We start from the raw sequence: 27,712 nt of genomic DNA on the forward strand, positions 1-27,712 counted from the left end.
CTTTATGTGGATGAAGATATCCAACCGGATATTTTAATAATGGAAGTACCAGTGGTGCTGAAATAAGAAGAGATTGCTCACACTGCTGTCCACCCAGTCTTTCTGATCTAAACCAGGGGTGCTGAGATAAGGAGAAGCTGCTGACACTGCTCTCCACCCTGTCTTTCTGATTTAATATTGGAGTTACCAGAGGTGCTGAAGTTGAAGTAAGGAAAGGGTTCTCACAATGCTGACTACCACACCTTTTAGATCTAAATCAGGAGTGCTGAGGTAAGAAGAGGCTGCTCACACTGCTGTCCACCCTGTCTTTCTAATTTAATATTGGAGTTACCAGAGGTGCTGAAGTTGAAGTAAGGAAAGACTTCTCACACTGCTGGCTACCCCACCTTTCTGATCTAAAGCTGGCATGCTGAGGTTATTAGAGACTGCTCACACTGCTGTCCACCCAGCCTTTCTGATTTAGACCAGGGTTGCAGAGGTAAGAAGAGGCTGCTCACACTGCTGTCCACCCTATCTTTCTGATTTAATATTTGCGCTACCAGGGGTGCTGAAGTAAGGAAATGCTGCTTATACTGCTGACCACACTGCCTTTCTCATCTAATAATAAATATACCAAGGGTGTTAAGAAAAGGCTGTTCACGCTACTGACCAGCCTGCCTTTCTGATCTAAATCAGAGGTGCTGAGGTAAGAAGGGGCTGCTCACTTTGCTGTCCAACCTGCCTTTCTGATCTAAGTCAGGGGTGCTGAAGTAAGAAGAGGCTTCTCACTTTGCTGTCCATCTCTCTTTCTAGTCTAATACTGGCAATATCAGGGGTGCTTAGGTAAGGGCTGCTTATACCTCTGTCCATGCTGTCTATCTGAATGCTGAGCTACTGCTGTGACCAGAAGATAGCTTTACATTGTATGGTATAGGTTATATCCAGGTCACAGCAGCGGAGCTTCCTACTGCACATGCTCACAGGTACTTGTCAAATTAACATGATAAGGCAGGTTTCTATCAGTGTAACAAGACAATAGCCATTTTAATGTACTACATTGCCTCCGTATACAAAATAAGTGTGATTTACTAATTATAAGGTATTTAGTGGAATTTATTAATAATGGCATTTTCTTTCTTTCTCTATTTTATTCCTTTAAGGAAGGATACATCTGTACACCCTTCTATAATATCCTTCAGCTTGAGACTTTATTTCATGGAATATCAGAAAGGTATTGTCATTTTGCCTTCCGATCCTTTGCTTGGCAGTCTCTTCATCTGTTAATACTTCTAAATTCACTTAGTCACAATCTACCACAAAATAGGTGACCAAGAGGTCAGAAAGCTAGACATTGCTGCCAAGAAATTAAATCTCCACAGAGGTGTAAAAGGCAGAGATTTTCTCCTGGAGCCTGGCCCCTTTCTCCTCAGTACGGCCCATTAAGAATTGCTAACAAACGCCTATTCACTCTTTTCTGATTCGTGTTCCATTTTTTTTCTTTCCATAGAAAACCTCTGCGCTAACTATGTGTCATCTGTAACTCAGCCTCAAGCTGCAGACTGGTATTCACAGCCACAGGCACAGCATTTCCTCTTGGTGTTCCTGCCGAGTACAAACTGGAACGAGACAAAATACATGTTTTGTTGACTAAGAACCCTTGGGATTTGTCATACCATGGATTACAGATTTTCACGGTAGGTTCAAATTTTAATGCTTGCTTGTAAAATCTGAATTGTTACACATCTCTTAGCTTTTAAGATTGTTGGCATTTAGCTCTACAGACGTCTTGTGGAATAATTATGCCTTCTGCTAAAATAAGAACTTGTAAAGTTTTACCGTAACCGATTTACAGTCAGTTTATCGACAAGCTAACAAAGAACATTGACATTTGAAATGAAACAAAAATATATATTTTAATCTCTGCAAAATAAAACCACATGGTTTATGTGCTGGTATAACTGCGCTGTATTGTCCAGAATATAATATGAACAATATATTATATCATGGCATAATAATTAGAATTAGGGAAATAAATATGAAAGCAGAGAATTGGAGGATATTGTGGGTGATGTGGACGGGTCTGATTGAATGTGTTACTGCACAGAACGTTATACTGTATGGGTCTCCTTAGGAGGGCATTGCAGGATATTTAGAGTTGTGGACCAGTCTGACCGAATGTGTCACTGCATATGCTGCTCATCAAGTTATATAGTATCCAATAATTATTATCATACTTGCTTAAATTTAAACAAGCTAGTCTGTATATGGAGATATTTAATCCATTGATAAGGGTACTTTTCATGTTTTATTTTTATAATATTGCATATTCTGATAAAAACTGCTGGAAAATAAGTTTAGATATTTTTAACTTTATTTTTTTGTTACCACAAAAATATAAAAATATCATAATCTCATTATTAAATAGTATTTATGACTATTACATTTTACTAATTAGCAAAATGCAGTAGACAGATGCAGGAGATAGATAGATAGATAGATAGATAGATAGATAGATAGATAGATAGATAGATAGATAGATAGATAGATAGAGGGATAGATAGATAGATAGATAGATAGATAGATAGATAGATAGATAGATAGATAGATAGATAGATAGATAGATAGAGGGATAGATACAGTAGATACATTAATAGACAGACAGATAGATAGATAGATAGATAGATAGATAGATAGATAGATAGATAGATAGAATCCAAAGAGTATGGAGGCAGCACAGAGTGAAAAAAAATATTCAAATTTTAATAGCCCATGTGGCGACGTCCTCAGTATGGGACCGAGACGTCGCCACATGGGCTATTAAAATTTGAATATTTTTTCACTCTCTGTGCTGCCTCCATACTCTTTGGATTATATCATAGGACTGGTATGTACGTACCTAGGGGGCTTTGCACCTGGAACAACTTTTTTTGCTTGTGCTGTTTTTTCAGCTCTTATTGTACTAGATAGATAGATAGATAGATACTGTAGATAGATTGATGAATAGATAGATAGATAGATAGATAGATAATGTAGATAGATTGATGAATAGATAGATAGATAGATAGATACTGTAGATAGATTGATGAATAGATAGATAGATAGATAGATAGATAGATAGACAGATAGATAGATAGATAGATAGATAGATAGATAGATAAAAGAATATAAAGGTACAGCACCAGCAAGGCAAAAAGATTTTTAGATTGGTGCAAAACCTACCAGGCAAAACCAAACCTCAATGCATATCCAAAAAAGATGAACTCAGCACTCCAGTTATCCAAGTATCAATGGTTTATTGATTTGAATAAGGCGATTTTTCTTTCCAAGTGTGGAACTTTTTCAAGCTTGAAAAAGTTGCACACTTGGATTGCATGTCGTCTTATTCAAATCAATAAACCATTGATACTTGGATAACTGGAGTGCTGAGTTCATCTTTTTTGGATATAGATAGATAGATAGATAGATAGATAGATAGATAGATAGATAGATAGATAGACGGGATAGATAGATAGAGGGGATAGATAGATAGACGGGATAGATAGATTAGATAGATAGACGGGATAAATAGATTAGATAGATAGACGGGATAGATAGATTAAATAGATAGACGGGATATATAGATAGATTAGGAAAATGGAAGCATCAGTGTCACAGCCTAGGGTGCAAGTTCAATTCAGATCTTAACCTTCAAAAAGGCTCCAGGAGGAACTGAAATGTTGCTATTGGATGTGCACTAATAAAAGGCACCTTATTTTATTCACATATTGGAGGACTGCTGCCATTTTTTGGAGATTAGATAGATAAATAGACATATGATAAATTAGGTATAGTGTAAATAGATATACTGTAAATAGATTCTATAGATAAATAAAAATAACACTGAAAATCAAGAAGTTTTGGTTATGTGTCCTTGAAATGGTTACAAATAACTTTCTGAATATGGAATTTCATTGTGCTTTGATAACAAGATTCTGTATTTTAGACACATTTCTTGGGGGGTCTTGGAAGTATGCATTTGAATCAGAAAAAAATACACTCCGACAGAAACGTTGTTTAGATAAAGCGTAATGGGTGAAACATATGTCAAATGGGTATTTGTTTGACACATGTTTGTTCATATTTCTATTTGAGTCTGTTTTATTAAGGGATCAAAACAGCATCATCTGCTGGGATTTTTTTAACCTTAAAAAAAATTGAAGCTAGACATCTCCATTTTGTTGTTCTTTCTTTTTTTTACATTAAATCTATAGATAATGTATGCAAATATTTTGACTTATGTTTTCTAGTCCATTTTTCTATGTTGTCTCCAAAAAACAGTCACATGATCTGCTCTGTCCCCTCTAAAATAAATGTAACATTTTTTTATTAAATCACATGCAGTGTATGTGTTAAAAAACTGACATTCCTGCTTTAAAAAGCATCTTTTTTTCTTACACTATAAAAATGCATAGCTTTAGCAGATTACAAAGACATGGTGTGAATCTAGTCTTACATTGTAAATTCCCATTGTTTAAGACATCTTATGTGGTTTCATATGGGCCTATAGTATCACTTCTGTTTATGAAAAATGAATTTATAGTCAATTAATCCTTAATTCATTCCTATAAGCTAAATTTGCAATTTGTCATCATTTGTCACAACCAGGTTCCGTGATTTTTTCATAGATATGCAGGTCAACCCATTGCTGCCACAGATAAATGTATAGCCCATATTTTATTTTATATTTTAATGACGAAGTTAATAAAAGTACCATAAATAGAAAAGAAAAATTATATCTGAGAAAAATGCAAGCTTAAAATTGGCAGAATACATACAGTAATTTCAGGAAAAAACAAAAGTTGCGTCTTTTGGTTTCATGTATACATATATATTTTTGGCATTTGTATTTGCATCGATTAAATTTACAGGAATACTTATTATCATGACTGGTGATATCATATAATACTAATATAGCATAATATAATATTTTCTCAAGTTTTACATTCTGTATTCATTTTTTTAAAACGCTAAGAGGGTGAGTATCTTGGATGGTGGTTCAATAATTTGTTTTTAACAACGTAGCTGCATTAATATTGTTACAAGCCCTCTTGTAAATGAATCACTAATATGGCACTAATTCCAGATAATTAGTAAGTAAGCTGTGCATGTGAGAGAGTGGTACTAACCTCCTTATAACTGCATTCTCAGATTAGTTTGACAAGACAGATAACTTTTTAACCCCATGCTGATGTTGGGTTAGGGGATTATTTTTATTAGGATAATCCAGGACAGCATCTCTTATAAAAGATTTTGCTTAAAAGTAGAGGTTACATTTATAGGCCAATAGTTTCCCGGCTCAGTTTTCGACCCTTTTTTGAATATTGGCACCACATTTGCTATGTGCCAGTTCTCTGATAAAGACTTTTTTATGAAATCCTTGAATATTAGAAATAATGGTCTGATCTATCACGGTACTTAATTACGGCAGTACTCAGAGATGTATGCCATTCAGGCTCATTGATTTGTCAATCGATTTTCTTTCTGTAGTAGTGCATTACTTCCTGCTGGGTTAAATAGGTGACATTTAATAGACAATTTATGGTTTCCCTGATCATGTCATGTGTCATGGGATTATCTTGTGTAAATAATTTAGAGAAGAAGAAGTTTAATAGATTGCCCTTTCCTTCATCCTCTTCCTCCATTTCACTCAGACTGAAAAATTATAGTGTTTGCCCCTTAAAAATAATTTATTACTGTTTACTTAGTTAAAGAATACTTTTGGATTATTCTTACTTTCTTTGGCAATAAGATTTATATTTTACACATTTTATTTTTCTCCCAATAATGTAGTATGGTTACTACCTTCTTGCTTTAGATCGCTAAATGTTTTCCTTTTGTCAATTATTTATTGTGCCTCTTGCAGCTCTTTTTAGCCGTGGTGGTTTTCTCCTATTTCTAGGTTGTTTATTCCCATTGTTCACAACTCCTATTCAGGATGCTTATAAAAGTGTCCTATTTGCTTTGTGTACTTTTATTTCTCAGGACATTGTCCCAGTTTATGGCATTAAGATCATCTCTTAGCCGATTGAATTTAGCCGATCAAATTTAGCATTCTTGAAGTTTAGTGGCCCCTCTACTAAATATCTCAGCAAAGGATAAGTAAAACTTTTTTGTTCATCACTATTTCAAAGTGATCCCAAACATCTACATTTGATACACTGGCATTTTGGTTAGAATTATGTCTAGAAGTGCCCCTCCTCTTGTTACATTCTGAACTGCTTGTAATTGTCTTTTGTTATTAAAAATGTCACGCCGGTAACACGCATGCCTCCTCAGCACCGACCTACTCACCATGGTCACCGTGCTGCATCTCTTCACATCAGGTTGGCTCGCTGAGGTTTGCTTCTTGCAGCACTCCTCTGCATGACTACTACAGCATGGTGTTTCCATTTATTTGGCATTAGGGGTGGGTGGCCAGTCTCTGCAGGAATATAATCCTACTGTGCCCTGCAGAGAGCTGGCTTCTTGGCCTATCTCATGCTAGCAGGCACTATATTAGGAAGCTCTTCCCATCACTCCTTGCTCGAAAGTTTGGTTCCTACCTTGTAGTCCATGTTCATGCTCATCTCTGTGTTCCGCTTCCTGTTAACGACCTGGCTAGTTTTCCCATCCTACCTGACCTCTCCGCTCCGGACCTCGGCTATACCTTCTGATCCTGTGCTGCCTGCCCCAACTTCAGACTGTCTGACCATGTTTTGTCTGTGCCCTCCTGTACCACATACCTGTGCCTCTGACCCTCTGGTCAGCTGCTCAAATCCGGGGGACTTTCCTGGATTGGTACCTGGTGATTACCTGACCTGTGGCCAAGCCTAATCTCACCATTAGAGGCTCTAGAGAAAGCCAAGTAGTCGCTTAGTCACGCCACTCCAGGCTAAGCCCGGACCGTAGCGCAGTGGGTCCACCAGCGTTACAAAAAACCTTTGCTGAACCTAAATGTTTCTGCTCCCTAATTTATATTAGTTAAAGTCCTCCATAATTATTACTTCACCCTGATTTGTTCTCACATGTATTTGGCTTTACGAGGATATTTTCTACTGCTTCAACTATACTAGGAGACTTATTTTATTATTCTTTCTCCCATTGCTTATTTCCACCCATAGGGACTCTGCATTTTCATTGACCTCATATACATTATTATGCTTGATGGGTTTTAGGGAAGGTTTTACATATAAGAAAACCCTTCCCCTTGCTTATTTGTACTGTTATTGATGAACAGATTATAGCCCTGTAAATTAACAGCCCTATCATAGCTGTTATCCAGCTATGTCTCTGTTATCTCCACTATATCACATTTTTCTTCCAACATTTTTCTAATTCCTCTATTTTGTTGCTGAGGCACTTTATGTATTTTTCTGTATCTTTATTCTTCCTCTTTGTAATAACTGTTCTAACCACTTTCATCATTCAGCCCCCATGTTCATTATGTAGGCCCAGGTCACAATCTACACTATCTTCCCCTGTACAGTAATTATCCTTCCAAAAGTTGCTAGTTTAAACTCTCCTCCAACTTTCTAGCTAGTTTTTCCCCCAGCACATCTGCACCCTCCCCATTGAGGTGCTTTCTATCCCTACCTTAGAACCTGTAGCCAACAGAGAGGTCGGCCACATTCTTCAGGAACCTAAAACTCTCTTTCCTACATCAATTCCTGAGCCACTTATCTAATCTCCCTAATATCCCGCACATGGTACAGGTAGTATTTCAGAGAATACTACCTTTGAGGTTAAGCTTATATAGTTCACCGAAACCATTTTTAAGGGTTATCTTTCTCTAACTTTGTCATTGATGCCGATGCACACCACAACCACTGGGTACTCACCAGCATCTCCCAGTAATCTATTAACCCAATCTGCGATGTGTCAAACTCGAGCGAAAGGAAGACAACACACTGTTCAAAGATCCAGACCTTCATGACAGATTGCCCTGCCTGTTTCCCTAATAATTGACTCCCCTACTATCTGCACCTGTCTGTCTTTTCCTGCCCTCCTGTTCCCCCCTTTACTGGAGCAAACACTCCCACGGCTTACAGGGTCTGGCAGTTCAAGGATTGCATACATATGGCAAGATGTACACTGGATGACATTGTCAATAATGGTACCAAGAAAAGAGACAGAGGCGCTCCCTTGTGTGAGCCCGCTCAGGCTGACATCATGGAGCCAGTTGTGGACAGGCTCACCTTGACGAGTTGCGCAATCACAGGCACAGCTCTGGTATAGGCAGACTGCAGCACTCATCGTCAATCCCAGCAGGGATAAAGGAATCCAAGGAACAAAAAAGAAAAAAATGACGATCTTACGGCGCTGTCTCACTGGATTAATTTAAAATAACAGTTTTTATTAATAAAACAATGCTTTTCTAGAACGGACCGCTTTCTTCATCAGGTACAAATAAAGACATACATACTGAGTGATTTGCATTCTTATAAGTACATAAACCAGGTATAGGTGTTTAGATTCATTAATTATTTAACCCTTACCATGTAATCACTTTTCAGTACAAACATATACCCCCATAATTAACTCGGTGCGGTTAATAATCAAACAAAAATCAATATGTCCCTATGCAACCTGTATGGTCTATACATTTATTCAATCCTTCAGGAACTAATGTGGACAATTTAAAAATCCAGAAACTTTCCCTTTTCACCAATCTTTGATATCTGTTGGTATGACTAGCCGGTACTTGTTCTATTATAGTAAGTTCTAGATTGATGTTTTTTTTTTCATGTATATGAAAAAAGTGCCTTGGGAGACTGTGATTCATAATTCCATTTTTTATATTAGACCTGTACTTATTCATTCTGAAATGTATTGGCATGGTGGCCCAGCCCACATATTGTAATTTGAATTGACCCTGCAATACATAAATGACATACAAACTGTTACAATTTAAAAAACTTTTACCAAAAAACTTTCCCCTGTAGTAACTGATACAAATTGCTTTCTACCTGAGTGCATCCATTTGCAGCTCTTATATTTTTGATTACCACGTGATAGATCCATCTAATCAAGTTAGAGATGATATGTCCAGTCATCCATCAAGGGTTTTCTTTAATTCCCGTCCACATCATCCTTCGGGTTTATTGAACGTGGCAGTTGAACACCGGGGGATAGAGAATAAAAATAAAAATATCAATAAAGAATCTGAATTTGAGGGAGTAGTGGAGTGATATATTGATTTTTGTTTGATTATTAACCGCTCTGAGTAATATCTGGGGGTATATGTTTGTACTGAAAATTGATTACATGGTAAGGGTTAAATAGGTAATGAATCTAAACACCTACACTTGGTTTATGTACTTATAAGAATGCAATTCACTCTATATGTTTTTATTTGTACCTGATGAAGAGAGCAGTCCACTGTAGAAACGCGTTGTTTTATTAATAAAAAGTTATTTTAAATTAAAGGGGTATTCCCATCTCCAAGATCATATTGCAATACGTAGTGGGTGTAATAATAATAATATTAGCAAATACCTCCAATTACAAATGTAGTAACGTTTTTCTGACTCGCTACGTCTCTTTCCTCATGTGCAGAGTATTGCAGGACCTTAGGTATCCATGGTTACAACCACTGATATAGTGACAGTTAGCTAGTTGCTAGTGGTCATAACCATGGAAACCTAAGGTTCTTCAATGCCCTACATAGGGAAAGAGACATAGCGAATCAGAAGAACTATACTACATTTCTAATTGGAGATATTTATTAATTTTATTATTATTACACCTACTACATATTGGGATAGGATCATGGAGATGGGATTACCCCTTTAATCCGGGGAGACAGCGCCATGAGATCATCATTTTTTCTTTTTTTTTTGTTCCATGGATTGTCAATAATGGAGCTCATTTTATTAATAATGCACAAACACAGGAAAACCTACAAATAAAAACTTCCATGACCTGTAAAAAATTTACTTTTTTTTCATACAATGTAAAATAACTGGGCCTTTAGGTACAGTATACTGTCAAAAAGGAGAAACTGTCTCTGTTGCCCACAGCAACCAATCAAAGATCAGCTCTCATTTTTTTTTAACAGTGCTGATAAAATGAAAGTTGCCGTGTGATTGGTTGCTATGGACAACATAGACATAGGACAGCACACGTAGTGGAAATATATCTGAAACACTTACAGAATTAGAGGATGGAGGATTAGAAACCTAAACACAGGGCGGCGGGGACAGAGAACAATGACTTTTGTTGATGATATACTAGAAGCTGTGCACAGCACCATGTTATGGCAGTTTCACACGTCCAGATATTTCTGGTACCGGAAAAACCTGTACCAGAAATATTCGTGTCCCGTGTGTCCGTGTATGGCACACGTGTGGCAACCGTGTGCTGGCCGTGTGCCGCATCAGGAGCACACGTACCGGCGCCTGGGAATCAGTGTACAGTTCCTGCTGTTCCCAAGCGCCGGGTGCTGAACGCTGCCCTCAACATTGTCCCTTGTTTGCTCTGTGATCAGCAAGAACAAGGGACAATGTTGGGAGTAGTAGTCTGTTCACACAGTGTCCATGTGTAAAAATAAGAATAAAATATTAAAATCCTTATACTCACCTGTCCAGCAATGTCCCCCGCTGTAATCCTCTTACCACTGACGCCGATGAGCCGGGAAGAATGAGTCGCTGCAGTGAGCGGGGCCCTGCACTGAGCGGAGCTAAGTGAGTGACAGGACACTGCTCCTGAGCTCAGCACAGCTCCAGGGCCCGCTCGCCCACAGATTTGAATGGATCTGCGTGTGTCAGTGTCTTCAGTACGTGTGGAAACTGTCACCACTAGTGATGAGCGAGCATGCTCGCCACTGCTCGGTACTTGCCCGAGCATCTCAGTACTCCAGACGCTCCTAGCTCGCTGAGTACTTGCGCGATGCTCGGGCGGATGCTCGGGTCCCCGTCCTGCATGTTTGGCGCTATTTACAGCGCCAATCAACATGCAGGGATTGCCTGCCACTCACTGTAATGCCGCAGCCATGTTGGTTATGGCATTACAGCGATTGCCCAAATTGATGGGAACAGTGCTCAGTGAAACATGAAAAGCCGGCAATTCATCAGCTGCATACAGTTATAACATCGGTACCCGACAATTTAGAACAGAAAGAATAGAGCATCACACATAGATTAGATAGATAGAAACATGTCAGTCACATATATAATAAGCACAGTGACAGTGTTGGTTACTGTACTTGTCATTTAGTGTTAAAATAAAGGATTTATTAAAAAAAAAAATTGGCGTGGGGTTCCCCGTAATTTTAGTCTCTAGCGGAGGTTAAGCACACGGCTGGGGCAGATGTTTGAAGCCTGGGAAGGGGGTAATACCCACGGAGCTTCCCAGGCTACTAATATCAGCCCCCAGCTGAATACCTAGCCTTTACTAGCTATTAAAATGGGGGGCCAAAAAAAAATGACTTGGTGTCCCCCTATTTTAATAGCTAACAAAGGCTAGGCAGACTGCTGGGGGCTGATATTAATAGCCCAGGAAGGGTGCCATGAATATTGGCCCTCTCCGAAGCTAGAAACTCCAGCTCTCAGCCGCCCCAGAAATGGTGCATCCATAGGATGTGCCAATTCTGGCACTTAGCCTTGCTCTTTCCACTGCCCTGTAGTGGTGGCAGTGGGGTTATAGGGTTGGGGTTTATGTCAGCTTATAATGCCAGCTGACATCAAGCCCAGGTTAGTAATGGGGAGGCGTCTATAAGACGCCCCCATTACTAACCCCATAGTGAAAGTGAAAAAAAACACCAACACCCAGAATAAAATCTTTTATTTGAAATAAACACACAATACTTTAATATTCTAAATTAAACTCTACTTACCGTATCGCCCATTCCAGCTGAAGCCAGTGTCTCCTGCAATAAAAGTAAAATAATTAACAAACCTCATCCTTACCTTTCCATGGTTCCCACGACGGCTCCAGCTCTGCTACATTGAGACAGCAGGCTGGATTGTAGCAGAACGCTGCCATCCAGCTTGCCATGCCGCAGAGACATTGAGAAGCGTTCTGCTACGATCCAGCCTGCCATCTCAATGCCATCCCAGCGTGGGAGAATTTTCCTGTTCAAGCGGTGATGTCATTTGCTAGACTACAGGAAGTTTGGAAAAAATAATATATTCTGGGATAACCCCTTTAAGACAAGCCACCCTATAGATAAAGCTCTCGGAAGGTCGCTCCCACATCTTCTCAGACAGCTTCTCATTTAAAGATACTTTCTTGTCCTTTGCTGCAATACAGCCTGCAATTCACTCAGAAAAAGATGGATAAAAGTCACAAGTTCTCCCTGAGAGCAAACTCATGAAGGATTCTCTATTAACTCATTCTGAAGCCAGAAGTAGATTGTGCAATTAAGAGGTTATAGACTTACAATATTTTTAATGATACCCAGTTGTAAAAATTATTTTTTGCCCCAAAATCTTGCAGATAAGTAAAAAAGAAAAAAACACTTAAGGTGTCTATATCCTGTTTTAACTGCAATGGCAAGATCAATTGACAGGTATGTGACGCGTCCCCTGGGGTACTCGGTAGCCGGCCGGACCGGTCCTTTTTGCGGTAGTCACGGTGGCAGTGACCTGGTCCGTGGCCCAGGGCGGTCAATAAAGAACAGTAAAGTGGGGAAATAAAGTGTGTGGGGATAAAGTTTGTGACGCCACCCGTAGTATGCGGCTATATGTGGCCGTCGCTGCTATTCAGATCCACTGGAGCTGTTGGTGACGCAGCAAAGATGGTTCAGCTCTCCACGGGCAGAGGTAAGCCCCAGGGCAGTATATAGGACTTGATGAGGTAGATGTTGTTGGTGTAGTGCAAGGCAGGTGATGCAGCAATTAAGTGAAGGACACAGCGGGGTGCAGTCTTCAAGTATTTACTCACAGTTAGCAAGATGCTCCAGGTTACAATTGCCAGATTATAACCGCCCACGTCGTCCTGTGTCCTCCGGGGAAGTGATCCAGCCAACTCTCAGATAACTTAGGTGCACTTGAACGGGAGCCCTTTCTTATGTACCTTCCCAGGTCGTCTCTCTGCGCTGGCTCTCAATCTCCTGCCCTGCACCTCACACACAGTGTCCCGAGTCAGTGGCCCCGGGCCTTGTTGGGCGACGTCTGGTCTGTACCCTTTTGTCCTGTATGGCCACCTTTTCAGCGAATTTGTGTGGTTGTTGGTTACTGCACTTGAAGATACCGCAACCTCCGGTTTGCTAGCTGAGTCTTGCAGTCCTCCACTAGTCTGGGGCCGGTCCCCTTCTGCGGTCTGATCCCTCCACGATCAGCGTGAACTCGGGCGCATGGGTGGTATCCCGCACTCGCCATGCCCCTAGGATCCCTTCTATCTCTGGAGCCCCTCTCACTGCTCCGGAGTTATCTCCTCACTCTCCTTCTGGGCCCCTTTTACTGGGCCACTTCGCCGTCAGGACCTTACTCTTCACGGTCCTCTGACAGAACTCTCCACTCAACTCCACTCAACTCCTCTGGAACTCCTTCTAGATATTTCTACTCTTCCTTTTATACTCCTCATTCAGTGCTCCCCTAAACTACTTCCTCCACCCACCTCCTCTTCTTAGTTCCACGTTCCTAACTAGGACCAGGCCTGTGCTCTCCCTTATAAGCTATCTGGACCTTCCCTTATGAAGTGGTGTAGTGTTGCATGTAAGTAGTTGGGTCCCGGGTAGTGCTCCCTTCTTACCTGAGAGTTGGGTACCACACCTCTGGCTGAGATGCAGTACCTCTGTGGCAACTAGACCCGCAGGGGCGCCACATATGTACTTTATGTATATATGTTAAAGGGAACCTGTCACCAGGTTTTTCCTGTATAAAGAAGGTCCAACACCTGTACGCCCTAAGTGTCAGCATTCTAGAATGCTGTCTATATGTCCCCAATGTGCTCTCCATAAAACAAAACATAGCTATTATTTTACTCACCTACGGGGAGGTCCAGTCCGATGGGTGTTGCTTTTCTGGATCCGGCACCTCCTCTGTTCTTGCTTTGTGTGGATGACTCTTTTTACGTCATTCACACAGTGTCCTTGACATCTCACTCCTGTGCAGGCGTACTTCTCTGCCTTATCGATGGCAGGGCTAAGCATTGCAGTGTGCATACGCTGGCGCTCTTTGGCCTTTCCCCGTGCATGCGCATTACAGTACTTTGCTCTGTCCTCGGCAGGGTAGAGAAGTACGCCTGCAAAGGAACGCGATGCCGAAGACACAGTGTGGATGCTGTAGGATGCGTCATCCATATGAATCAAGTAGAGAGGAGGCACCAGATCAAGAACAGCTATGCCCATTGGACTGGACCACCCCGTAGGTGAGTAAAATGAAAGTTATTTTTTTATGGAGAGCGCATTTGGGACATATGTGTCACGGGTGTGTCGCCACGAAGATCGTCACGAGTACACAGCCTGACTTCTCGCAGCTGACTTGTTGGTGCTTTGTGTTTTTCGGCAGTGAGGGAGTTAATTCTCTCTCTCTCTGTGCTAGACGAGGTCCAGCCTCGCCCAGCTGCAATCAATACTGCTGTAGTGAGACTCCTTCAAATTCCTGCTGGTCTGTTTGGGAAGTGTCGGTGAAAGCATTTCATTCTGACTAACAGAGCGGATCGTGGTATTTGGAGTTTCTGAGATAAGTGTATTTGGAGTGTTTTTTCCCTTCCTCGCTTTATCATTTATCTCCTTTCCCGTTGGTGTTCCCTCTGTTGTAGTTGTGTAGTTGTTGTATGCAAGGTGGTTTTGGTTTTTCCCTTGTACTGTCTCGTTCGTCTAAGTACTGTGTGTGGGCATATTATTACTTGTCCCCTTTTGTTGTGATCGGGGTCCTTCTCAGGACTAGATTACTTAGGTGCAGGGATCCTCAGGAGGTAGGGGTTACGCTGGCGGCCTGGACCTCTGTACCTTTAACAGTACCTCCAGGTTGAGGGATTAGTCAGGGCCCCAGCTTAGGGTCAGCTTAGGCCCCCTACCTCCAGTATACAGAGACAACGTGACATTTTCACCGACCCACTTAGTTTTTCTCCAGCTACCATGGATCCAGTAGCCAGTCTAGCTCGGCAGTTGCAGAGTTTGTCCATGGAGCTGGCGGACGTTAGGTCCAAGGTTTTGCATCCTTAGGAGCAAGCCGGACCAGAACCTAAAGTAGCTCTCCCTGACAGGTTCACTGGGGGGCGGGACAAGTTTTTTGTTTTCCGGGAGGCATGCAAGTTGTACTTTCGGCTGCGGCCTCGGTCATCGGGGAGTGAAGAACAAAGGGTGGGAATTGTCATCTCGCTCCTACAAGGGGACCCACAATCTTGGGCGTTCTCTCTTCCCCCGGGCTCCCCGGCTCTCCAGTCAGTGGATAGGTTTTTCGCTGCTCTGGGACTCGTATATGATGACCCAGATCGGATCTCCCTTGCTGAGTCTAAGTTACGTAGGATCCAGCAGGGAGATCGTCCGGCGGAGGAATTCTGTTCGGAGTTCCGTAGGTGGGCCACGGACACCCAGTGGAATGACCCGGCTCTTAGGAGCCAGTTTTGTCAAGGTTTATCCGACAAATTACAGGATGTGTTGGCACAGTATGACTCTCCCGCGTCACTGGAAGCCGCTATGGCCCTTGCTATTCGCGTTGACAGACGGCTGCGGGACAGGTGCGGGATAACTCTACCCCCTGTGATGACTCCACCTCCTACAAGGTCCCCTCATATGGTGGTTCCCCTGGTCAGTCCAGAGGAGCCTATGAAATTAGGAGGGACATCATTTCGGGGGAGGGGACCGGTGGTGCGCCATAAGACAGGAAGGTGTTTCTTCTGCGGGAGAGAGGGACATTTTATTGGGGGGTGTCCATCCCGTCCCTTGCAGAGTGAAGAGTCGTCGGAAAACTGTTGATCCCAGGTTGTGTGGTGGACGACAATCTGGGAGTAGGTATTTCGTCCCTAGGTTCGTCTCAGTTTCTCGTACCGGCGGAGGTGGTGGTGGGTACGAGAACTGAGAGGATATCTGTTCTTCTGGATAGTGGGGCCGGGGCTAATCTGGTTGATGCTCGGTTTGCCCGGGTTCAAGGTATGCGATTGAGTGAGTTGGCTAAACCCATCCCCATATTCTCGATCGATGCCAGGCCTCTCGGTCAGGGAAGTGTTTTGCAAGCTGTGCATGACGTAAAACTTCAAGTGGGGGCGATACATAAAGAACTGTTGTCTTGCTACGTGTTGGAGGGTCTTCCCACTCCTATAGTGTTGGGCCTTCCTTGGTTAGCTAAGCATAACCCGGTTATTAATTGGCAAACCAGAGAGATAAGCCAATGGAGTAAATTCTGTAATAAAAACTGCATGAACACGGTCATCGGTGCGGTTACTCCTTGGGTCTTACCTCCATTTCTGGCGGACTTTGAGGATGTATTCTCGGAGAAAGGGTGTCAGGAACTACCTCCTCATCGCGAGTATGACTGTTCTGTAAAACTGCTCCCTGAGGCCAAGTTACCTAAAGCTAGGTTGTATAACCTTTCTGGTCCTGAGAGGCAGGCCATGAAGGATTATATTTCAGAAAGTCTGGCTAAGGGGCATATTAGACCTTCATCTTCACCGGTGGCTGCGGGGTTCTTCTTTGTTAAGAAGAAAGATGGAGGCCTACGCCCTTGCCTGGATTTCCGTGAACTTAATCGGATTACGGTCCGAGATCCGTATCCGCTCGCACTTATTCCCGATCTCTTTAATCAGATCGTGGGCGCCAAATGGTTCTCTAAGTTGGATCTCAGGGGGGCGTACAATCTGATTAGGATGAAGGAGGGGGATGAGTGGAAGACGGCGTTTAACACTCCGGAGGGGCATTATGAGAACCTTGTCATGCCATTCGGTCTGACTAATGCCCCGGCGGTGTTCCAACACTTTGTTAATGACATTTTTCGCCGCCTGGTGGGACAGTTTGTTGTCATATATCTGGATGATATCTTAATTTACTCGCCGGATCTGGTGTCTCATCAGGAGCACGTTAGGCAGGTGTTACAGATCTTGCGGGATAATAAACTGTATGCCAAATGGGAAAAGTGTGTGTTCGCCGTACAGGAACTCCAGTTTTTAGGCTTCCTGGTTTCAGCGTCCGGTTTTCGTATGGACCCTGGGAAAGTGCGGGCAGTTCTTGAGTGGGATCGGCCAGAGAATCTTAAGGCACTACAACGTTTCCTGGGGTTTGCTAATTATTACCGGAAGTTCATTCATAATTTCTCGTCCATGGTTAAGCCTCTCACAGACATGACTAAAAAGGGGACGGATTTTTCTAGGTGGTCTGACAAGGCTTGTCAAGCATTCTCCTCCTTGAAAAAATGTTTTGCCTCGGCACCCATACTCATTCAACCTGATGCGTCACAGCCATTCATTGTAGAGGTAGACGCTTCCGAGGTAGGGGTGGGAGCAGTATTGTCACAGGGTTCGTCCCCTGGTAAGTGGCATCCGTGCGCCTTTTTCTCTAAAAAATTGTCGTCCGCTGAGAGGAATTACGATGTCGGCAATAGGGAACTCTTGGCCATTAAGTTAGCTTTTGAGGAGTGGCGCCATTTTTTGGAGGGGGCAGTCCATCCGGTCACCGTCATCACCGATCACAAGAACCTGCTATATCTGGAGTCCGAGAAACGTCTGAATCCCAGACAAGCTAGGTGGTCATTGTTTTTTTACCAGGTTTAATTTTGTCGTTACATATCGTCCTGGGTCAAAACATGTAAAGGCGGATGCCTTATCTCGTAGTTTCCCTGGGGCCGGGAATACGGACGACCCGATGCCTATCCTTCAGGAGGGGGTGGTGGTTTCGGCAGTATGCTCTGAGCTGGAGGAGGAGGTATTGGAGGCTCAGGGGGACGCCCCTGTTGGACCTCCGGGGAGACTGTTTGTTCCAGATCAGTTGCGACAAAAGGTGATCGAGGCACACCATAACTCAGTTTTTGCAGGACACCCGGGGAGTAAAGCAACTGTGGATCTCCTCTCGCGTCGGTTTTGGTGGCCTAACTTACATAAGGAGGTGGTAACTTTTCTCGCGTCCTGTGGGGTTTGTGCGCGCTCTAAGACCTCACATACCCGTCCGCCTGGGGCCCTCTTACCTTTGAAGATCCCGGAGCGTCTTTGGACTCATCTGTCTATGGACTTTATTACGGACCTCCCTCCGTCTTCGGGTAAAACGGTCATACTCGTTGTAGTGGACAGGTTCAGCAAGATGGCACATTTTATCGCTCTTCCGGCTCTCCCTAATGCTAAAACTCTTGCGCAGGTGTTCATTGGGGAGATTGTGAGGCTTCACGGGGTACCCTCCGAGGTGGTGTCTGATCGGGGGTCTCAGTTTGTGTCCAAGTTCTGGAAGGCGTTTTGTGCACGGCGGGGGATGCATTTGTCATTCTCATCGGCTTTTCATCCTCAGACCAATGGTCAGACGGAACGTATGAACCAGAGCTTGGAGACATATCTCCGGTGTTTTGTGTCAGAGAACCAGGAGGACTGGGCTTCTTTCTTACCTCTGGCAGAGTTTGCTCTTAATAATAGGCGGAGCGAGTCCACTGGTAAGTCCCCGTTTTTTGGGGCATATGGTTTTCACCCCCAGTTTTGTACTTTCAGTAGGGGGGGCTCTTCGGGGGTTCCTGAGGAGGAACGATTTTCCTCATCACTCGCTTCAGTATGGAGAGGGGTGCTGAAGAATCTGAATACTATGGGGAACCGATACAAACGTATGGCTGATAGGAGGAGAGTGTCTGGTCCGGACCTAAGTGTGAACGATCGGGTATGGTTGTCTACCAGGAATATTAAACTTAAGGTTCCCTCCTGGAAACTGGGTCCCAGGTTCATCGGGCCGTACAGAATCAGTTCTATTATTAATCCGGTGGCATTCCGTCTTGACCTCCCCCCTACGTTTAAAATTCACAACGTGTTCCACAGATCGTTGCTTAAGAGGTATGTGGCGCCGGTGGTACCGTCACCTTTACCTCCCCCTCCAGTGGTGGTCAATGGTAACTTGGAGTTCCAGGTATCGAGGGTCATCGATTCACGCTTTAATCGCTGGTCCCTTCAGTACCTGGTTCATTGGAAAGGGTATGGTCCTGAGGAGAGGATGTGGGTTCCTGCGTCGGATATTAACGCAGACCGATTAGTTCGGGCCTTCCACACGACTCACCCGGATAAACCTGGCCCTGAGGGTCCGGAGGCCCCTCGTAGAAGGGGGGTACTGTCACGGGTGTGTCGCCACGAAGATCGTCACGAGTACACAGCCTGACTTCTCGCAGCTGACTTGTTGGTGCTTTGTGTTTTTCGGCAGTGAGGGAGTTAATTCTCTCTCTCTCTGTGCTAGACGAGGTCCAGCCTCGCCCAGCTGCAATCAATACTGCTGTAGTGAGACTCCTTCAAATGCCTGCTGGTCTGTTTGGGAAGTGTCGGTGAAAGCATTTCATTCTGACTAACAGAGCGGATCGTGGTATTTGGAGTTTCTGAGATAAGTGTATTTGGAGTGTTTTTTCCCTTCCTCGCTTTATCATTTATCTCCTTTCCCGTTGGTGTTCCCTCTGTTGTAGTTGTGTAGTTGTTGTATGCAAGGTGGTTTTGGTTTTTCCCTTGTACTATCTCGTTCGTCTAAGTACTGTGTGTGGGCATATTATTACTTGTCCCCTTTTGTTGTGATCGGGGTCCTTCTCAGGACTAGATTACTTAGGTGCAGGGATCCTCAGGAGGTAGGGGTTACGCTGGCGGCCTGGACCTCTGTACCTTTAACAGTACCTCCAGGTTGAGGGATTAGTCAGGGCCCCAGCTTAGGGTCAGCTTAGGCCCCCTACCTCCAGTATACAGAGACAACGTGACAATATGTACAGCATTCTAGAATGCTGTATATGAAGGCTTACAGGTGCTGGTTCTACTTTATATGGGAAAAACCTGATGACGGGCTAACTTTGATGAAGAAGCTTTATCTTCCAGTTCTTACAAAATCTACTACTATAAATATGTACTATATTACATGTGCAATATTTAGTAAGCATGACGAGGCAGCAGGACAGGAGTACGATACAGATCTAAACATGTCCCTAGACCTAATCATGCCAACCAGAATATAAATCCTCCATTGTTGTCTACGCTGGTGGGGGCCTTTACCAATTCTGGATGCAGGGCTGATTTAGACTGATTATACTTTTAAGCCTGCATGCTCTTAATATTAATATATACAGTGTGGCCAGCTTTGTAATAATAATAATAATAATAATGTTTTATTTATATAGCGTGAACATATTCTGAAGCACTTTACAATTAAGTAGGGACATGTACAGACAATATAAACCATACAATGAATCACATTTCAACAGTTACATGAGGAGTGCGGGCCCTGCTCGCAAGCTTACAGTCTATATGGAAATGGGGGGACACAATAGGTAGAACATGGTCATCAGCCAGTACCTATATGTCTAAGTGCAATTACCATGTGGTATTTGGTGCATGGAGGATGTGGAGACAGATGAAGACGCAGGGGCAGATTAAAATTAAGATTTAGGAGGGAACAGGGGAGAGTTAGGTTGGTGAGTTGAGGTGATAGGCTTGACTAAACAGATGTGTTTTTCAAGCATGTTTAAAGACATGGGGGCTAGATATTAGTCAGATTGTTTGGGGCAGTGCATTCCAGAAAACTATAAGCACGAGAAAAGTCTTGGTCTTGGAGACAGAGGTGTGAGGTTCGGATTAAGGAGGATGTTAGTTTTACATCAGTTGCAGAACGGAGGGCACGGGAGGGGCGATAGACAGAAATGAGGGATGAGATATAGGGCGGTGCAGAACTGTGGAGAGCTTGGTGGGTGAGAGAGATGAGTTTGTATTGTATTCTGTGGTGAATGGGTAACCAGTGCAATGACTGGCACAGGGTAGAGGCGTCGGTGAAGCGGCCTGATAGAAATACGACCCTGGCTGCCACATTCAGAATGGATTGGAGAGGAGAGAGTTTGTTTAAAGGGAGACCAATTAGAAGAGAGTTGCAGTAGTCCAAACGAGAGTTAATAAGAGCAACAGTAAGAGTTTTTGCAGTATCAAAGGTGAGAAAAGGTCGGATTCTGGAGATGTTTTTAAGATGCAGGTGACATGAGCGAGTAAGTGATTGTATATGGGGATTAAAGGAAAGTTGTGTGTCAAATATGATTCCAAGACAGGGAGTTATGGTGGCACCACCCACGGAAATTGAAAAGTCAGGTATAGGTAGGTTAGTAGAGGGAGGAAAAATAAGGTGCTCAGTTTTGGATAGATTCCGTTTCAGATAGAGGGAGGACATGATGTTAGAGACAGCGGAAAGACAATAACTGGTATTTTGTATTAGAGTGGGGCTGATGTCAGGTGAAGAGGTGTATAGTTGGGTGTCATCAGCATAGTGATGATACTGGAAACCAAATCTGCTGACTGTTTGTCCAATAGGGGCAGTATACAAGGAGAAAAGGAGGGGACCTAGGACTGATCCTTGTGAAACCCCGATAGTAAGGGGAAAATTAGAGAAAGAAGAGCCGGCGAAAGATACTGTGAAGGAGCGGTCAGAGAGATAAGAGAAGAACCAGGAGAGAGCAGTGTCCATGAGGCCTATAGAGTGGAGCATAGTGAGGAGGAGCTGGTGATCCACGGTGTCAAAAGCGGCAGAGAGATCCAGGAGAATCAGCAGGGAGTAGTGACCATTAGATTTAGCTGTTAGTAAATCATTAGAGACTTTAGTGAGGGCAGTTTCAGTAGAGTGTGAGGAGCAGAAACTGGATTGTAAAGGGTCGAGAAGAGAGTTATCTGAGAGATAGCGGATTAGACGGGAGTGGACCAAGCGTTCCAGGAGTTCAGAAATGAAGGGAAGATTAGAGACCGGTCTGTAGTTAGCAGTGCAGTTCTCGTCCAGGGATGGCTTTTTAAGTAAAGGGGTTATGATGGCATGTTTGAATGAAGACGGAAAGATACCCGAAGAAAGAGAGTTAAATATTTTAGTTAGGTGGGTAATGACAACTGAAGGAGAAGGGACTGAAGGAGATGTGAGGGAATAGGGTCACTGTTGCAGGTTGTAGGGCGAGAAGAAGCAAGGAGTCTGGTCACTTCATCTTCTGTGACTGGCTTGAAGATGGAAAGTGAACTTGAGGTGCGGGAGGGAAGGGAATCCAGACTCTGAGGGGATTGTGCAAGAATGTCTTGACGGATATGATTGATTTTTTGTAGGAAATTAGTGGCCAGATCATCAGCACTTAGGTTGGTGACGAGGGTCTGTACTTTAGGGCTCAGGAGGGAGAGGAAGTTTTCAAAGAGTCATTTAGGATTGTTGGCTAGAGATGTGATGAGATTGGTAAAGTAGACTTGTTTAGCCAGATGGAGAGCAGAGTTATAAGTTTTGAGCATGAACTTATAGTGGATGAAGTCTTCTGCTGAAAGTGATTTTCTCCACAGACGCTCAGCACACCTTAAGCAGCGCTGGAGAAAACGTATTTGCATCATGTGCCAGGGCTGCCGTCTATGCTGGGCCATTCTGCGTGTAGCAGGTGCTGCTTCATCCAGGGCACTCTGCAATGTGTTGTTATAGTGTGACAATGTTGAGTCTGGACAGGAGAGGGAGAGGATGGGCACTAAAGATGACTGTAGATTGTTCATAAGTTGCTGGGTATTAATAGAACGTAGATTTCTGTGTGTATAGTAAGTGAGGGTGTCCCGGGTGAGGAGACAGTCCTTGACTGAGACGGAAAGAAGGTTGTGGTCAGAGTGGTAGTGGCTGTAGTACAGATTCCCATGAAAGCACATATTAAAGTGGTTGTATCATTTTTGCAACCAACCTATCTTCAAATTAAAGACACGGATCCAGCTTCAAAACCTTACCGTACAGCATCCAGCTGCAATCACAATCTTTTAAATGAACTGACATCTATGCAATATTTTGGTCTTAGATGTAGAATTACATGTTATACTTATATATTATATATGGATATATATGGATATTTAACTAATTTGTGTTTGTTTGTTTTTCTGCACAGTTTAATTAGATTTGGACCCAATAAAGAAGTTGCATAAATTCACACCTCAAACTTGATGGAAGCAAAATGATGGAGCAGCCTATCAAAGATATACTTTTGGGTTCTCCAAAGTCTTCAGACCCTATGATGGTGGAGAAGCGTGCCAATGACTGTGTCATTACAACTATTCCAAGAGTGAATGAAACCCAACTAACTGCAGCGACAGGTGGAGCAGAGCTATCTTGCTATCGTTGCACTATCCCTTTTGGAGTGGTTATTCTAATAGCAGGCATTGTAGTCACAGCAGTGGCTTATAGTTTCAACTCTCATGGATCCATTATCTCTGTCTTTGGGCTGGTCCTACTTTCTTCTGGACTCCTTCTGGTCTGCTCCAGTGCATTGTGCTGGAAAATTAGGCAACGGAAAAAAAGAGCTAAAAGGAGAGAGAGTCAGACAGCATTAGTGGCAAACCAAAGGAGTTTATTTGCTTAATTGTGGAGGACATCTTGAATGATGTGGGCTACAACTGGTCTGCATCAGTTGGACATATTGGACATTTTTGAAACAATTGAGCTTTGGCATTTATTTGTACATTGAGCTGAGGTTGTGATGAGTATGATAGGGTTCATTTTGACATTTAGGGTCAGTGCATTTCTCATACAGTTTTCTAATTTCAGCTCCTGAAATTGGGCCATGCATGTTGGTTATTATGAGGACTTCTGATTGTAATAGCAATATTTGGTTGGTCGGTTCAAATTATCTTTAATGCTCCTATTCTGTAACCAGAGCAGCAATGTTAATGTTATGTACATACTTGCATTTTTTTCTATCCAGTGTTATATTCACTATAGAGGCCAATGAGTTCCTCAACTGGAGCATTTCTTGCCCAATGGTTGTCCATTTTTGCTGGAAAAATAGGACACACACATAGCCTAAGTTTACTTTGTTTCGTTAGGCAAGTTGTGTTATTAAGTCATTTTTTAATGTGGATTATAGTAAAGTAGCAGCAGCCATCATGTTTTTGGATGTTGACTCTTCTGTTATAACTCAAGCTACATTAAACTGAAATCAATAAGGGGAACTGCACATGAATAATGTAATAATAGTTGTAAAGATGTTAGAAGCCTATTAGATGTATCATTAGATTAAGAATTACATCCTAATGAGTGATTCATGTCTAATTTGCACAAAAATATACTTGCAGACACTAGTCATAATAATTATATTAAGCCTAGAGTGATACACAGTATTAAAAATGCATAGATATTATCAGCACAGGAACATACTTCTGAAGTGTACTAAACTCAGCTACGAGGCTTTGGCAATATACACAATACTATTCTAATATAATAAAAGACATACAGAGAACAGATATTTCAGGTAGAATCTAATATATTATTTAGTCACAATTTCTTTGTATTTCCAATTGTCACCTAATGACAAGATATTTTCTTCAACAAGTTGTCAGTCAAATTGAATTTGACTTATTAAATTGTTCCATTGTGACTTTCAGTTACTAATTCCCAAGTTCAAACACTAAAAACAAAAAACAGAAAACCTCAGGTTTCAGACAATCCCCATGTAAATGCTTAATTTTTGTCATTATTTTACTAAACCTATTGGTAAATTTGGATGACATTTCATCATAATCATACTGTATAAGAACAAGTATGTAAACTGTGGAAGGAACATAGCAAAATTAATATGGGTCCAACCCCAACTTCAGCCTCCCCACAAAATCCGGCGTCTTTCCTTTGCTAGATCTGTAACTACGAAAAGGATAGATGCTATGGGATAAACTGAACCACGTAGTACGCATGATTATTCATTAACCTCCTTTTCTCTTCTGCCCTTTTACCTATGGGATTTTCAAATTGGCATGTGTGTAATTTTTTCGCAATTGATAGAAAGTTGGTATTATAGTCCTACAGTAAAGACTTGGACGAATTCTCCATATTGTCATATTTCATGGGTGAATCAACTATAGTTCACTATGCAAGACGACAGACATTTAGTTAATATTGTAAAATTATTTATAATAAATAAATGTTCTTATCTGAAAGAACCTATGAATGTCCCTAGTTTCCATGTAACCCGACTTGTACAGGATTTTCAAAGCTAATGAAAGTACAGCCATTTTGTTGGCCTCTGAAGGGGAAACGATTAGTGTTAGAAAGTGGGAGGACTAGATGCTCACTCTTGTATTCTATTTAAAGGGAATCTGTCAGTAGGATAAACCCTCCTAACCCGTCTATATGACGTCTATTATGTAATAGAAAGCTGAATAAAATGATACTTTCATATATGAGATCCAATGTCTTATTCCACAGAAATCCATGTTTTTCTTAATATGTAAATGAGATGTTGAGATCTATAGACGAGACACTGATCTACATGAGAATCTGCCTCCTAAGCTTATTTTAAATGAAAGGGGGTGTTACCAGTGTGAGACATGTAATGACTGACAGTTTGCTTCCCTGATCTACATATCACACTGGTAATGCCCCCTTTCATTTATATTAAAGGTGTATTCCCATCTCCAAAATCCTATCCCAATATGTAGTAGGTGTAATAATATCGGCAAATACCTCCAATTAGAAATGTAGTATAGTTTTTCTGATTCGCTGTGTCTCTTTCCTCATGTGCAGCCATTGCAGGACCTTAGGTATCCATGGTTACGACCACTAGCAACTAGCTAACTAACTGTCACTATATCAGTGGTCGTAACCATGGATACTTAAGGTCCTGCAATTCCCTGTATGGGGAAAGAGACATACCGTATCAGAAAAACAATTTCTAATTGGAGGTATTTGCTAATATTATTATTATCATTACACCTGCTACATATTGGGATGGGATATTGGAGATGGGATTCCCCTTTAAGAACTGGAAACAGACTCTCCGGAAGATCTGTCATGCATTAGATCTTAACAGCTCATTTACTTATTACAAACAACATGGATTTCTCTGGAATAAGACATTGGATTGCTGATATCAAGGTATCATTTAATCAGTTTTCTATGACCTGTATTCCTATATAGACAGCTTAGGAGGGTTGAACCTACTGACAGATTCCCTTTAATTGGTGTAACCTGAAGCTCCATAGCCCCTAATACTAAACTTTTTCCAAGCATAATGAGCTGTCCTCCTATGTAGTAGGGAGGCCATTAGGCTTTATGTGGGCCTCCCAAAGCATCATGGGGTGTCTTCCTATGTAGTAATGAGACCATTAGGCTTTATATGGGCCTCTCCAAGTATCATACTGATGTCCTCCTATTTAGTAGTGGGCCACTGGAGCTATGTGAGCCTTCTCACAGCTTCCCAAGCATTATACAGGTGTCCTCCTTGTTAGTAGTGTAGTTATTGCACTTTATGTGAGCCTCTCCAAGTGGGGCCTGCCCAAGCATCATATTGTTGTCCTCCTATATAGTTGTAGGTCCATTGGGCTTTATCAGGCACCAGTGCTTAGAGACATTTGCATTTACTGTGCTACCTATATTACATCCCTGTTATCTAACAATTTTGGTCCAACAGTAGAATGCCTTTAAACCTGCTCTTTGCAAAATCTGTACATTGAATATATTATGAATTGTGAACTTGCTATAATAAGCTTTAATTCTCACTTGTAGAAACTCCCTCAAACCCTATGAAAACAACCAGTGATGGCATATCTGGCAAACATTATAATTGCTTTTTTCTGTCTCCAGAAATAATATGCATTCAGATGACTTATCTAAACGTTCAGCTTCGCAGATAATCAAAACTGTATCTTGGAAATTCAAAGAAGGATGAAATGTCCGTAGCTGTAGCAATTATTCCATGAGACTAAAAGTGCAACAAAACTAATCTAGTGTCCGAGACATAGGTCTGAAATCAAATCTTGGATGTCAGTACTTCATTGTGCTGCAGTGAATGATATTGGTGGTACTTGTAGATTTTTTTTACTCATGTTGTATTTACAGTGTATTTAGATGGCTAATTGTAATTCTGTTTGTCTTAAATGTGATTTATACTTAAATGTGTCACCTTTTGTAAATTAACGATAAACTTATTCAACCTAGCACTTTTTGGTCTGTTTTTGTATGAGATATATGTTTTATTAAAAAATAGTGCTGCTATTAAGGCTGTGTTTTTTGTTTGGTATTAATAAATTTAAAATCTTTTTTTACAGGTTCCCTTGTTGGCAATTTTAGAGGATTTTGTAGCAAATTTTGCTGCAACGCGTATTAAAAATTGCGACTTGATCTGCATGTGTTCCATGTGAATTATACATTTAACCCTTCACCCCGTGGTGATTTTCCGGTTTTCGTTTTTTCCTCCCCTTCTTCCAAGAGCCATAACTTTTTTATTTTTCCAGCTATATAGCCGTATGAGGGCTTGTTTGCAGGACGAGTTGTACTTTTAAATGACACCATTCATTCTGCTACATAGTGTACTGGAAAATGGGGAAAAAATTCCAAGTGCGGGGAAATTGCAAAAAAAAAGTGCAATTCCACAATGTTTTTTTTTTTTCCAGTTTTTTATTTACAATGTACAAAATATCATAAAGCTGACCTGGCAATTTGACTCTCCAGGTTAGTATGAGTGCGCAGATACCGTAATAATATATAATATAGTATAATTTTATTTTTACTTAACTGGAGAAAAACAATTCAGAAATTTGTAAAAAAAAAATTTTTGCTTTTGTCGCCAATTTCCGAGACTCGTAACAGTCTAATTTTTCAGGATCTGGGGCTGTGTTAGGACTTATTTTTTGCGCCCTGAGCTGATGTTTTTAC

General features: G+C 41.9%; 1 protein-coding gene across 3 annotated transcripts in view; it reads left to right on the top strand.

Moving 5' to 3' along the window:
* TMEM100 (transmembrane protein 100) overlaps positions 1 to 27,056 on the top strand; it is a 70,699-nt gene extending 43,643 nt beyond the window's left edge. Inside the window, exons 2-4 of one of the 3 annotated variants that reach the window (XR_012322041.1) lie at positions 1,487 to 1,673; positions 22,956 to 25,500; positions 25,741 to 27,056. Coding sequence is in view for 2 of the 3 variants with exons in the window: in XM_073684136.1 (XP_073540237.1) it covers positions 23,022 to 23,426 (405 nt within the window). In the remaining variant the exon portion in view is untranslated. Of the gene's footprint in view, positions 1 to 1,139; positions 1,211 to 1,486; positions 1,674 to 22,955 lie in introns of all 3 variants that reach the window. The other 2 variants (XM_073684136.1, XM_073684135.1) reach the window with 2 other exon arrangements.
* The last annotated feature ends 656 nt before the right edge of the window (positions 27,057 to 27,712 follow it).

Source organism: Phyllobates terribilis, unplaced genomic scaffold, assembly GCF_046119375.1.
Source record: "Phyllobates terribilis strain yellow unplaced genomic scaffold, ASM4611937v1 Scaffold_5__5_contigs__length_657084704, whole genome shotgun sequence".
NCBI classification, from domain to species: Eukaryota; Metazoa; Chordata; class Amphibia; order Anura; family Dendrobatidae; genus Phyllobates; species Phyllobates terribilis.